General features: G+C 36.8%; 1 protein-coding gene across 1 annotated transcript; it reads right to left on the reverse strand.

The window, feature by feature from the left end:
• Positions 1–8,011: 8,011 nt before the first annotated feature.
• On the reverse strand, positions 8,012–9,049 carry LOC100011657 (olfactory receptor 7C2). The gene has a single exon (XM_001365661.4). It carries the CDS (start codon positions 9,047–9,049, stop codon positions 8,111–8,113), a length of 939 nt encoding a protein of 312 aa, XP_001365698.2. The 3' UTR covers positions 8,012–8,110.
• Positions 9,050–14,005: the final 4,956 nt, after the last annotated feature.

Consider the following 14,005-nt stretch of genomic DNA (forward strand, 5'->3'; position numbering starts at 1 on the left):
CATGCCTTAATTATTTTTTAGTCATCATCTCATCATAGTCAATTTACATCCCTGCCATTTTTCTATGAATACTTCTTCTAACTGTCATAATAATGGTAAAGTTCTTAAAATTTTAAATATCTTTCAGTATAGGAATGTAAAAAATGTATCCTCATTGAAACTCTTATCAGTTCTGTATTCTATGTATCATTTTATGCTTCTCCGGAGTCCTGAATTTGAAAGTTAAATTATTTATTCAGCTTTGGTCTTTTCATCAGGAATGCTTGCAAGTCCTTGATTCCTTGGAATATCCATTCCCTGCCAAAGATAATACTCAGTTTGTTGGGTAGTTGACTCTCGGCTTTAATCCTAATTCCTTTGCCCTATACAAATTAATATTCCCAGTCTACCTCTCCTCTAATGTAGAGACTACTAAATCTTGTGTTATCCTGACTGTGGCTCCATGATATTTGAATTGCTTCATTTTGGCTGCTTGCAATATTTTCTCCTTAATCTGAGAGTTCTGGTATTTGGGTATAAAATTCCTGGGAGTAAACCTTTTGGGATATCTCTTAGGAGGTGCTTGATGGGTTCATTCAATTTTAATTTTTCCCTCTGGTTCTAGAATATCTGGGCCATTTTCCTTAGTAAATTCTTAAAAGATAATGTCTAGGTTCTTGTTTTTATCATGAATTACACATAGGCCAATAATTCTAACATTATCTCTTCTGGACCAATTTTGTAGGTCAGTTGTTTTTCCAAAGATATTTTTCATCTTTTCATCTATTTCCTCACTCTTTTGATTTTGTTTTATTTTTTTCTTCCTGTCTCATAGAAGCAAAAGCTCCCACTTGCCCAATTCTAATTTTTATGGAATTATTTTCTTCAGTAGACTTTATGTCTTCTTTTCCATTTGGTCAATTCTACTTTCTAAAGAGTTCTGCTCAGTGAATTTTTGTATATCTTTACTCATTTGGCCAATTCTGCTTTTTAGGAAGTTCTTCTGTTCAGTAGACTTTTGTTCCTCTTTTATAATTTGGCTTATTTTCTTTTTTAAGATATTATTTTTTTCAGAAATTCTTTGTGCCTCCTTTACCAAAATGACTACTTTTTATGATTTACTTTCATTATTCTAATTTCTGTTCCCATTTTTTCTACCTCTTTTATTTGATTATAAAATTCCTTTTAGAGTTCCTTCAGGAATTGTTTTTGGACTTGAGGCCATTTCATATTTTTCACTGAGGCTTTGGATGTGGCATTTTTGACTTTGCTGTCTTCTATAATATTACTTTACTCTTCCCTAGCTCCCTAGTAAATATTTACAGTATTTTTTGTTATTTGTTTATTTTCCAGTCTATTTTTTTTACTTTATGTTTATTAATATTTTTAGAGACACTATCTTCATTTCATAGTTATTTTTTATTAAATAGCAAGACACTGGACAGGGGGAAAGAGAGCGAGCGAGAGAGAGAGACAGAGAGATTCAGTGAGTGAGAAACACACACACAGATAGAGAGAGAGAGGCTGAGAGAGAGAGACAGAGAGAGAGATAGAGAGACAGAGAGACAGAGAGACAGAGGGACAGAGAAGCGACTTCTCTGGCTAGCTGGGAAAGTGAATGCCTGAGGCAGCCTGGATAACCCATTCTTCTAGACAACTTCTCCATGAGCAACTGAGCAAGCCAAGAGCCAGAGCAGCCTCCTGAGTCTCTGGTTCCCAGAAAAAGTCCCAAATTTCTGTCCCCTCTGTTAATTTATGCCATTTGTGAGGTTTCTTGTTCAGGTCTCTCTGATTGAAAGACTCAAACCTCAATCAGGACAAGAAGCAGGTCTTTTGGATGCAAAGAGATGTGGCTATCCAGAATGGGTACAAGCACAGGAATACTTTCTTCCACTCTCTCCTTTGCTATTTCACCACCCAAGAGAGTTCTTGTCTATAGATAAAACAAGGAGCAAGTGTTCATCCTTCTAGTTTTTACATCTAGACAAAAGAAGGGAAGACCCAAAATATCCTCAGAAGCAGATATAGAAAACACATTAAAATTTTATATTTTTATATTAAAAATACAAATAATTCTTATGATTATTACCTAATAGTATAATTTTGATTGTGGAAATCCTATCTACTCCCATTATTTTCTTTGAGATTTTACTCCTTTCCTTAATATGAAATAATTTTGTTACTATATATATGCATATATGTATATATACATATATGTATATATACATATATATATACTTATTATTTGTCTTAGAACTGATATTATGCTTTTTAGTTCCAAAGTTCCAAAAGCAGTAAAGGCCAGGCAACAGGGGTTAAGTGACTTTCCTAGGATAACACAGCTAGGATGTCTCTGAATCCAGATTTGAAACCAGGATGTCCTGTCTCCCAGGCTTGGCTCTTTATTCACTGACCCATCTAGTTGCCCCAATTTTGTAAATATTTAAATACTTCTATTAAATGGGTAGTTCAATGATGCAGCAAATAGAACACTATACTTGGAGTCAGAAAGACTCATTTTCCTGAGTTCAAATATGGCCTTAGACACTTCCTAGTTGTGTAATTCTGGACAAGTCCCTTAACCCTATTTGCCTTGGTTTCCTAATGTGTCACATTATCTAGAGAAGGGAATGACAAACCATTCCAGTGTCTTTGCCAATAAAACCCTAAATGTGGTCAAGAACAGTTTGGAATGACTAAATATGGCTAAGCAACAACATCACATCCAACATTTGTAGCTTAATTACCATAGTGATAAATATGTAAGTTAATTTAAGCATTTTAGCATGTTTTATATTGACATAGTATAACCATGAGCAATCAAATTTTCATAAATAATTAGTCATTTGTTATGTTTAAAGAGGTTTTTTTGTAGTGTTCTAGAGTGATTTGGTCCATTTACTTCTTTTGAAGTGATTTTGAAAAGAATTTCCCTTTTTATTATTTTCCTAAGATTTTATTATTGTATATAGAAATGTTAACAAATTTGTCAATTCACTTTGTATCTTGCCTTATTGTTGAAGGTATTGTCTCAATTTCCTTCCAGTTCTCTGGGATTTCTAAGTAAACCATCATTTTCCAAGTTGGATAATGTCATCTTTTTCTATCATTGTTTCCACATTTATTTTTTCTCTTGCATTATTGCTATCTTTAGTAGGTACTATATGATGTCAAGTACCAGTGAGCGGTATTTGGGGAAGCTTATATAGTTTTCCCATGGTAATCAATGCCAAATTTTTTGACATACATATTTTAAAATTACATTTTAATGTATCTAGCCAGAAATAAAGTCATACATGATGGATATCATTGAAAGCTAAAGGCAGATTTTTTAATATATTTTTAAAGTAATAGTCTGTTACAGATGTGTGAAATTAATATGTAATCAGCTTTTCATGTTCCAAGAGTAATATGCAAATGTCAATTCTATTATATATTTATTGAGTTCAGAATGAAAATTAAAATTTATTTTAAAACTCAAAATTAGGGACTTCCATGTAAGCATGGCAGCAGTCTCAGTTTCCCATCCTGTTATCCCAATAAACCCCTATTTGAAAAAGGAAAGAAAGAGGATCTTCATAGTTCACTTAGGGGGAAGGGAAGAAGTCAAAGGTTTCAAGAAGAATTGGGAGGTGAAGGGGAGCAGGGAGCAGAGGGTTGGAAAAGGGAGGGAGTGAGGGAGGAAGGAGGTTAAGAAATAGATTGATCCATCAGTGATCAGTAGGGATCAATAGGCAAACCCCAGAGTAAACCCCAGAGCATCCCTGTGTGCTAGTATCCCTGTGTGGCAGCATTCCCCTACTAGCAGTGTCTCTCATCTATCCCCATTGTAACTAGGAGATCCTCAGAGTGGTTCCCCTCTAGCAGCTCTCTCTAGTTATAAGCCAGAAGACAGCAATCAGTTCAAGAAGAAAGTTTCTCTCAGTTTACTTTTCTATATTTCAAGCAAGTAATAGTTTTCTATCAGTTTACATATTCTATTTCTAGTGCCAGAGCATTCAGTCATTGCAACAAGTAATACTGTCACCACAGACTCACCTCAGTTTAAATATTCTATTTCAATTGGCACCCCAGATGGGTGTGTTCCTCTGTAGTTGCTCTCACTAGTCATAAGCCAGAGGACAGCAGTCAGTGCAACAAGAAACAGTTTCCCTCAGTTTACCTTTCTCTCTCAATCAGTAATAGGTTTCCCCCCCCAATTTACTATATTTTATTTAATTTAAAATATTTTTCCAATTTTAAATAATTGTATAATTATTAATAATTAATATTTCAGTAGATATTGTTCTGCTTCTTTTAATTCTAAGTTTGGCTAACATAAACTTCTGTTTAGGTGGTACTGCTCATTTTTCTTTCCCCCTCAGTTTTACTTAATATTTTTAAATTGTTCTCTCTCTTTTATGTGATTACTTTAATCAGATATTTAACCTCTGATGTTGGAATTAATGCCATTTAGTAGCAGTTATAGGGAAGTAAATTTTGACTTAATCTAACGAAGACTTTCTCCACAATTAGAGCACTTACTTAAACAATGGGTATTGCCACTTTATTTAACAACTTCCTGTAACTGGAAGAGTTGAGGCAGAAGATGAATGACTATTTTTTCAAGGATATTTTTAGATCTATAGAGAATTATTTCAGGATTTAAGAAATTGGAGTAGAGGACCTTTAAGGTCTCATCTATGATTTAATATTTAATAAGGGAAAGAGAGAGTGTGTCAAGGACAAGTCAATTCATATCGAGTATACCATGTACCATTTAAAGCTTATATTCCACAGATCAGGGAAAATTAAAAATATATATATATAGCTAGGGACAACTAGGGAGTGTCAGAGGTTGATAACTCTGGGTCTATCTAAGATAAAGATCTGAGTGCCCTCATCAGAAGTTGAAATCTCAAGTTCTGTCTGGGAATGGGTCCAAGTTCCCTTTCCTTCACATTCTTTTCACTTTTCATAACAATATTCCATAAACCCAGATGATACTTGGAATCATTATCTTCTACCCCAGCTGCCATATCTACATTCTTGTTACACTTTCCCATAGATTTTTCTCACAGACGATTGCTTTTGCTTTCTGTAATTTTTGCCTTTAAAAGATGTAACCAATTTGCATTAAACTTGTACTCATTCTGCCATCAGCAGGTAAGACTCTTCCAACCTCACACTGCATCTTTTCATTCATATCTTCTCCCCTAGCCCTTTCCTATAGGTGAGGCCCTTCAACCTTTGTATTTCTCCTTATTTTTTTCCCTCATCCTTACCCAGGAAACTCTGGTCCCAGTCCTTCCCCCCAGAGGGGCATTTATAAAGGGGCTCAGTGGATACAGAGCCAAACCTGAAGCTGTTAGGGCCTGTGTTCTAATCTGTCCTCAAATACTTTGTAGTTGTATGATCCTGGACAAGTCACTTAACTCCAAATATTTAACCCTTATCACCCTTCTGCTTTAGGACCAATACTTAGTATTGATTCTAAGACAGAAAGTAAAGTTTTAAAAGGTTATGTATATATGTAACACACACACACACACACACACACACACACACACACATATATATATATATATATCACAGATCAAGTTGCTTACCATCTCCGGGAAGAGGTAAGGAAGGGGAGGTAGACAATTTGGATCATATAACTTAGAAAACTTATGTGGAAATTTGTCATTACATGTAATTGGTAAAATAAAATATCTTCACAAAAATGCATTTGGATAAGTAAATATATAATATATGCAGTGAATTTGGTAGTAATTGAAGGTAACTGGATCTACTGGGGAAATCATGAATTGTTTTTGGATTTGGCACTTGAACTCAGCATTGAAAAGAGGTAGGGAATACAAGATGGAAAGGAGAATATGTACTAACATCTGTTTCATGCATGGACACTGAAGAAAGGGACAGAACACTATTACAAATAGGTGAGTTTGACTGAAGGTAAAATATGTTGGGTCAGGGATTAAAATCAGCAAAGAACATAATATATAATTAGATTAAGTAGCATTTTAAATTTCAGAGGAGATGACCTTTTGTCTTAGTATATAATAGGGAACCAGTGAAGCATCTTAAGCATATTAGTGATATATTCAGACCCATGTTTGAGAATTATGATGATAAAGATGATCATGAAAGCAATCATACTTTCAACTGATATAAATATATATATATATACACACACATATAATGTTTTATATGGAAATGGAATTGATCTAACTTTATCAAAGGCTATGTCACCAGATATCTATTTCTTTGAAGTACACCTAAATTAGAAAGACTTCACCTATAGTGTCAGGCAAAGGATAAAGAAGCTCATCAAGAAAATGCTGAATACTCTGTGATGATTTTTTTCAACATCTCCCACTCATAATGCTTTTGTGCTAATGAATGGAAGAGTTAGGACACAGACTCACAATGATGAAATCCCATACTGGTTTTCTCTAATTTCTTCTTTCTTTTCTTCAGCTACATATCATTTCATAGTTTACAAAACTTTTTCATATACAGTGTTTCATTTGATGTAGAGGAAAAAAGTCTGTCTGGTAGTTAGGACTGGCTTTCCAATTTCCAGTTCAGAAATGAAGAAGTCAAGGGTTAAAGACATTACATTATTTTGCCAGTGACACATAGATTATAAGTGATACACAGAAGTCCAAGAATAGTGACAATAAAAAAATGTCAAAGTCTTTTGTAGTCAAAAAGAGCAGAGTGAGTTAGTAAGGTAGGAACATTCATGTCCATCAATTAGCATTTATTAAGTACCTATTATATGTTAGTCACTGTGCTAAGCTTTGGGTATGCAAAAAGAAGGGAAAAATAGTCCCTGACCTTAAGGACCTCACACTCTAAACAGAAGAAATAACAGAAAAAGGAACATATGCCTTCAGGATATAAAGAAAATATATAGGATATCATCCACAGAGAGCAGACAATAAAAGTGAGAGGATTGGGGGAAATTTCCAGTGAAAGATGGGATTTTTGAAAAGTTGAGACTTAAAAGAAGCAAAAGAAGATTGTATATAGAGTTAGGTAGAGTGTTATAGGTAAAGTTAAGTGTGTGCATAGAGCAGAGGCAGGCTGACAGCAGAATGAGAAATTCTAAAATTCTACTGGGGAAGCATCAGTTAGCTGATACTGCGATTTATTTTCTCTTTACATTGAGAGGGACTGGTTACCTTCCTTTGCTTGCTGTGATGTATCTGGAGTTCTCCATCATACCTACTTCCCAGTACCTGATTCAACCATATGTTAAGCTTCTTGAGTGATACTCTTTATTTGAGTCATCTGTCTGTGAGATTCTGGTTGAGATTTTGTTGGATCCAAACCATCTCCTAGGGCCCTGTCCTGCCTAGCTGCTTAACTCCCTCCATTACCACAAAAAGGGTGGCTTGTTTTGAGTTAATGTAGGATATTTATATTATATATGGGTCCATAGATAGATAGATAGATAGATAGATAGGTGAACTTAGTATAGCTGATTCCAAAAAGATTCCTAGTGACAGGACATTTAGATCTGGTGGGATTTAGATATATACTTTTAGTTTAAGGTTTCCAATTACCTTCTTACCTTTCCCTAATTAAAATTAAATAACTTTTATATATCATCTTAGTGGGTATGTGTCTTCTCAGGCTCTAACAGCTCTGTGCTTTCATGACTTTCCCAGAACCAGGGTTATACTTCTGATATTGGCCTAAATACCATCATACCCCACCCCTACACCCCCTCTATTTATTTCAAGAGAGAACACAGATAACAGACTTAGAAAATACCTGGAACCAAGAAATAGAGTGTTTTATTATTCATGGTTGAGCAAAAAGACTAATGTCACAGTAGCAAAGAATTTATGATAGGGAATCAGGTAGTAGAAGACTGCAAAGGTAGAAAGGGGTCAGGTTGTGAGGAATTTGAATCTTGAACAGAGGATTTAGTGCTTGAGGTTGGAGACAGTAGGGAGCATTAATTGAATTGGTGGGTGGGGGTGAAAGTATCAGACTTGTACTGTGGGAAAAATCTCTTCAGTAGCTAAATGGAGGATGTATTTGGAGAGAGGACTAAGGAATATAAGATTGTTGATTCCCATAATTTTCTGCAAAAGTATAAGTGTTCTTTTCTGAGGATCAGGACCTAGCCCCATCACTCAAAGGAAGTTACTCTGCCAATGAGCCTCCTAACGGCATCTTTTATGTCCTTATTTCTCAGGCTATAAATAAAGGGGTTCAACATGGGTGTGACCACAGCATACATTGCTGAAGCAACTGTGCTCTTCCAGGAAGAGTGAGTAATGGAAGAGCTGAAATATACTCCCATTCCTGTGCCATAGAATAAAGAAATAACAGAGAGATGAGATCCACAGGTAGAAAAGGATTTGTACTTACCCTTAGCAGATGGGACTTTCAAAATGGTAGAACAGATCTGACTATATGAAAAAACAATCCCTGTGAGTGGGACAGTGCCCAGTATTGCAGCCATGATATATAATAACATATAATTATTAAAGGTGTCAGAACAAGAGAGTTTCAAAACTTGAGGGAAATCACAAAAGAAGTGCTGAATTTCATGATCTCCACAGAAAGAAAGCCTCATTACCATGAGATTCTGAATGAGGGCTTCAACAAGGCTTATTATCCAAGAGAGCATCATCAAGAGGACACAGAGTCTAGGGCTCATGATGGTTGCATAGTGTAGAGGTTGACAGATTGCCACAAACCGGTCATAGGCCATTGCAGTGAGAAGGAAATTGTCCACACAAATTAAAGCCATAAAGAAGTACATCTGAGCAACACAGGCAGCATAAGATATAGCCTTACTTTGTGTCAAGATGTTCACAAACATCTTGGGGACTGTAGTGGTTATGACACAGAGATCCACAAAGGACAGATTGGAGACAAAGAAGTACATGGGTGTATGGAGGTGAGAGTCAGAGGCAATGGTGAGCATTAAGAGCAGATTTCCAACCACAGTGACCAAGTACATGCCCAAGAACAGCCCAAAGAGAGGCCCCTGCTGCTCTGGTGTCTCAGAAAATCCCAGGAGGAGAAATTCAGTGAATTGTGTTTGGTTTCCTGGTACCATGGGGCTGATGTTTCTGCTGGGAAAGAGAAGTTAGAAGAGCATGACATGAAAATCTTTTTCTAAGAAATGCAGGGAATATCAAACGCTGACTTAGAATTTTTTGGTTCTTTTTCTATATCTGTCACTGATTATCTTTTTGATCTTGAACAAGTCACTATTTCCTCATTCAACTTCAATGGGCTTGAACAAATGACTTCTAAGATTCCTTACAGTTCATATATTTTTAATAAGAATCAACAGCATTTAGAAGTGAATATTTTATGAACACCACCTCCAATTTGCTTTAAACACTGGGATAAAGGAAGAGATACTATGGCTCAACAAGTCTACTCCTCCTGCCACCAGCAGACAGAGGATACTGATTTGATATGATGGGATCGTTTAGAGAGTCTGTTCTTCAACTGGAATCATAAAATCGTATAGAGACAGAAACACCTTATGGAATAAGTTTGGGTAGGATGGTCATTTTTATTATATTGGCTCGTCCTATCCATGAGCAGTTAATGTTTTTCCATTTGTTCAAGTCTAGTTTTAGTTGTGTGGTGAGTGTTTTGTAGTTGTGTTCATATAGTTCCTGTGTTTGTCTTGGGAGGTAGATTCCTAGGTATTTTATTTTGTCTAAGGTGATTTTGAATGGGATTTCTCTTTCTAGTTCTTGCTGCTGAGCTGTGTTGGAGATATATAGAAAAGCTGATGATTTATGTGGGTTTATTTTGTATCCTGCAACTTTGCTAAAGTTGTTGATTATTTCAATTAGCTTTTTGGTTGAATCTCTAGGATTCTTTAAGTAGACCATCATGTCATCCGCAAAGAGTGATAACTTGGTCTCCTCCTTGCCTATTTTGATGCCTTCAATTCCTTTATCTTCTCTAATTGCTACTGCTAGTGTTTCTAGTACAATGTCAAATAGTAGAGGTGATAATGGGCATCCTTGTTTCACTCCTGATCTTATTGGGAATGCATCTAGTTTATCCCCATTGCAGATGATATTAGCTGTTGGTTTTAGATATATACTGTTTATTATTTTTAGGAATGACCCTTCTATTCCTATGCTTTCTAGTGTTTTCAATAGGAATGGGTGTTGTATTTTATCAAAGGCTTTTTCTGCATCTATTGAAATAATCATGTGATTCTTGCTAGTTTGTTTGTTGATGTGGTCAATTATGTGGATGGTTTTCCTAATGTTGAACCAGCCCTGCATCCCTGGTATGAATCCTACTTGATCATGGTGAATGATCCTTCTGATCACTTGCTGGAGTCTTTTTGCTAGTATCCTATTTAAGATTTTTGCATCTATATTCATTAGGGAGATTGGCCTATAGTTTTCTTTCTCTGTTTTTGACCTGCCTGGTTTTGGAATCAGTACCATGTTTGTGTCGTAAAAGGAGTTTGGTAGAACTTCCTCTTTGCTTATTATGTCAAATAGTTTGTATAGTATTGGGATTAACTGTTCTCTGAATGTTTGATAGAATTCACAGGTGAATCCATCAGGCCCTGGGGACTTTTTCTTAGGAAGTTCTTTGATGGCTTGTTGGATTTCAATTTCTGATATGGGATTATTTAGGAATTCTATTTCCTCTTCTGTTAGTCTAGGCAGTTTGTATTTTTGTATATATTCATCCATTTCTCCTAAATTGGTGTATTTATTGCCATATAATTGGGCAAAGTAATTTCTAATGATTGCCTTAATTTCCTCCTCATTGGAGGTGCTGTCCCCCTTTTCATCTTTAATGCTGTGAATTTGCTTTTCTTCCTTCCTTTTTTTAACTAGATTGACCAGTACCTTGTCTATTTTGTTTGTTTTTTCAAAGTACCAGCTTCTTGTCTCATTTATTAAATCAATAGTTCTATCACTTTCGATTTTATTAATTTCTCCCTTAATTTTTAGGATTTCTAATTTGGTTTTCTGCTGGGGGTTTTTAATTTGATCGCTTTCCAGTTTTTTCATTTGCATTTCCAATTGATTGATCTCTGCTCTCCCTTGTTTGTTAATATAAGCATTCAGGGATATGAATTTACCTCTGATTACCGCTTTGGCTGCATCCCAAAAGGTTTGAAAGGATGTTTCGCCATTGTCATTTTCCTCGATGAAATTATTAATTGTTTCTATGATTTCTTCTTTAACTAAACGGTTTTGGAGTATCATATTGTTTAATTTCCAATTGGTTTTAGATTTGGTTTTCCATGTACCATTACTAATCATTATTTTTATTGCCTTGTGATCTGAGAAGGCTGCATTCATTATTTCTGCTTTTCTGCATTTGTGTGCTATGTTTCTGTGACCTAATGTATGGTCAATTTTTGTGAATGTGCCATGTGGTGCTGAGAAGAAGGTGTATTCCTTTTTATCCCTATTTATTTTTCTCCATATGTCTATTAATTCTAATTTTTCTAAGATTTCATTCACTTCTTTTACCTCTTTCTTATTTATTTTTTGATTTGATTTATCTAAATTTGATAATGGTTGGTTTAAGTCTCCCACTAGTATGGTTTTATTGTCTATTTCTTCCTTCACTTCTCCTAGTTTCTCCATTAGAAATTTGGGTGCTATATTATTTGGTGCATACATATTGATTAATGATATTTCCTCATTGTCTATAGTCCCTTTTAACAAAATATAATTACCTTCCCTATCCCTTTTGATCAGGTCTATTTTTGCATTGGCTTTATCAGATATCATGATTACCACTCCTGCCTTCTTTCTATCAGTTGAAGCCCAGAAGGTCTTACTCCATCCTTTAATTCTGACCTTGTGGGTGTCAACCCGCCTCATGTGTGTTTCTTGAAGACAACATATGGTAGGGTTTTGGATTCTAATCCATTCTGCTATTCGTCTACGTTTTATGGGTGAGTTCATCCCATTCACGTTCAAAGTTATGATTGTCATTTGTGGACTCCCTGGCATTTTGATTGCCTTCCCTAATTCTAACCTTTTCTTCTTCGGCTCTACCTTTTACTCCAGTGATTTACTTTGAAACAGTCCCCCTTGTCCCCTCCCTTGATGTTTCCCTTTTTAGTCCCTCCCTTTTTGTTCCCTCCCCCTCCCCCCTCTCTTTCCCTCCTTTTTTGTTCTCCCTCTCCCCCTCCCCCCCTTGGTTTTCCCTTCTCCTTACCCTTGTTGGGTAAGATAGAATTCAAGATCCCAATGGATCTGGATGTTTTTCCCTCTCAGAGCTGATTTCCCTGAGATTGAGGTTTAAGTAAACCCCCCCCTCTCTTCCTCTCCTTCTTATAGGAGTTTTCTTCCCCTCCCCTTCCCATGTGAATCTTTGTGTGAGAATGATTATTCTATTTGGTCTTTCTTTACCCCCTATTTATACATTACATTTTCCCCACATGTTAGTATACATAGGTTGATATAAATGTAGTCCTTATAGAAGAGAGTTTGAGTAAAAGAAAAAGATAACATTTTCCCCTTTCCTTAATATTTACCTTTTCAGGTATTCCTTGCTCTTTGATTTTCGGTATCAAACTTTCCACAGAGCTCTGGTCTTTTCTTTGCAAAAAGTTGGAAGTCTTCTATTTTGTTGAATGCCCATACTTTCCCTTCGAAGTATATAGTCAGTTTTGCTGGGTAGCTGATTCTTGGTTGGAGACCCAGCTCTCTTGCCTTTCTGAAGATCATGTTCCATGCCTTACGATCATTCAGAGTAGAACTTGCAAGGTCTTGGGTGACCCTGATTGGCATTCCTTTATATCTAAATTGTCTTTTTCTGGCTTCCTGTAGGATTTTTTCTTTTGTTTGATAGCTTTGGAATTTGGCAATTACATTCCTGGGAGTTGTCTTTTGGGGGTTTAGTGTAAAAGGTGTTCTGTGAGCTCTGTCAGTGGCTGTATTGCCCCCTTGTTCTAGAATCTCTGGGCAATTTTCTTTGATTATATCTTGTATCACCATGTCCAGTTTGGTGTTTATTTCTGGCTTTTCTGGGAGTCCAATTATTCTTAAATTATCCCTTCTCCCCCTATTTTCCAGATCTATCACCTTGTCGGTGAGATATTTTATGTTCTCTTCTAATTTCTTGGTATTTTGGCTTTGCTTTATTAATTCTTGCTCTTTTACACGATCGTTGTCTTCCAGCTGCCTGATTCTGGCCTTTAAAGCCTGGTTTTCTTTTACAGTTTGGTCAAACTGGTTTTGTAGATGCGTGAATTTCTTTTGCATTATTTCCAACTTTTCCTCCCAGAAGGCTTCCATCTTTTTGGTCATTTCTGATTCAAATTCTTCATAGGTTTGTGGAGAGTTTCCATTTCCTTTGGAAGGTTTTGGAGCATTTTCTTTTATATTATCTTCTGTCTGCTCTGTATTTTGTATTTTGGCTCCACAGAATGTGTCCAAAGTCGCCCCTTTCTTCTTATTTTTCTTGGTATTTTGGGGCTTCTGTGGTTCTGTGGAGTTTGCCATTTGTGAATGTGGAGGATTAGTTTTTCTTGTCTCTGTCTGGTGTTCAGAGGCTTTAGTCCTCGGCAGATGGTTCTATGAGCTTTCCCTGGGTTAAAGTGAATATGCCTCACTGGAACTGGAATGGAAGGGTTGGACCACGAGGCCACACTCTCCCCCCGGCTCGCTTTCCGGAAGTTGCCTTCAGAATCGCTGGCCGTGAGGCTGTTTCGTCGGCCTGCGGGGGGATGGGCTGCAGCTAGCCCAAGCTCCGAGGGCGAGGACTTTCACTGAGACTTGGATAGCAGGATCCAGCCCGTGAGTCTGTCTTGCCCGCCCTGAGGGTTGCTGTTGTTTCGATCAGCTCTCTGCAGCGGAAGCCCCAGGCAGTAACTTTCACCAGGACTGTAGAAGGCCCTGAGGGTTCTGCTCTCTGAGCCCGGCCGGGCTGCGGCTTCCAGGAGCCTTGGACTCTGCGCTCCTACCCCTGAGGTCCGAGGGATCTCGGGTTCTGGCTTTTAAGGGGAGCCGTACCTTTTGATACGGGTCCAGGTCCAGGAGGAGGGTTCCCAGGGTCT

Source organism: Monodelphis domestica, chromosome 3 (assembly GCF_027887165.1).
Source record: "Monodelphis domestica isolate mMonDom1 chromosome 3, mMonDom1.pri, whole genome shotgun sequence".
In the NCBI taxonomy this organism is placed as follows: domain Eukaryota; kingdom Metazoa; phylum Chordata; class Mammalia; order Didelphimorphia; family Didelphidae; genus Monodelphis; species Monodelphis domestica.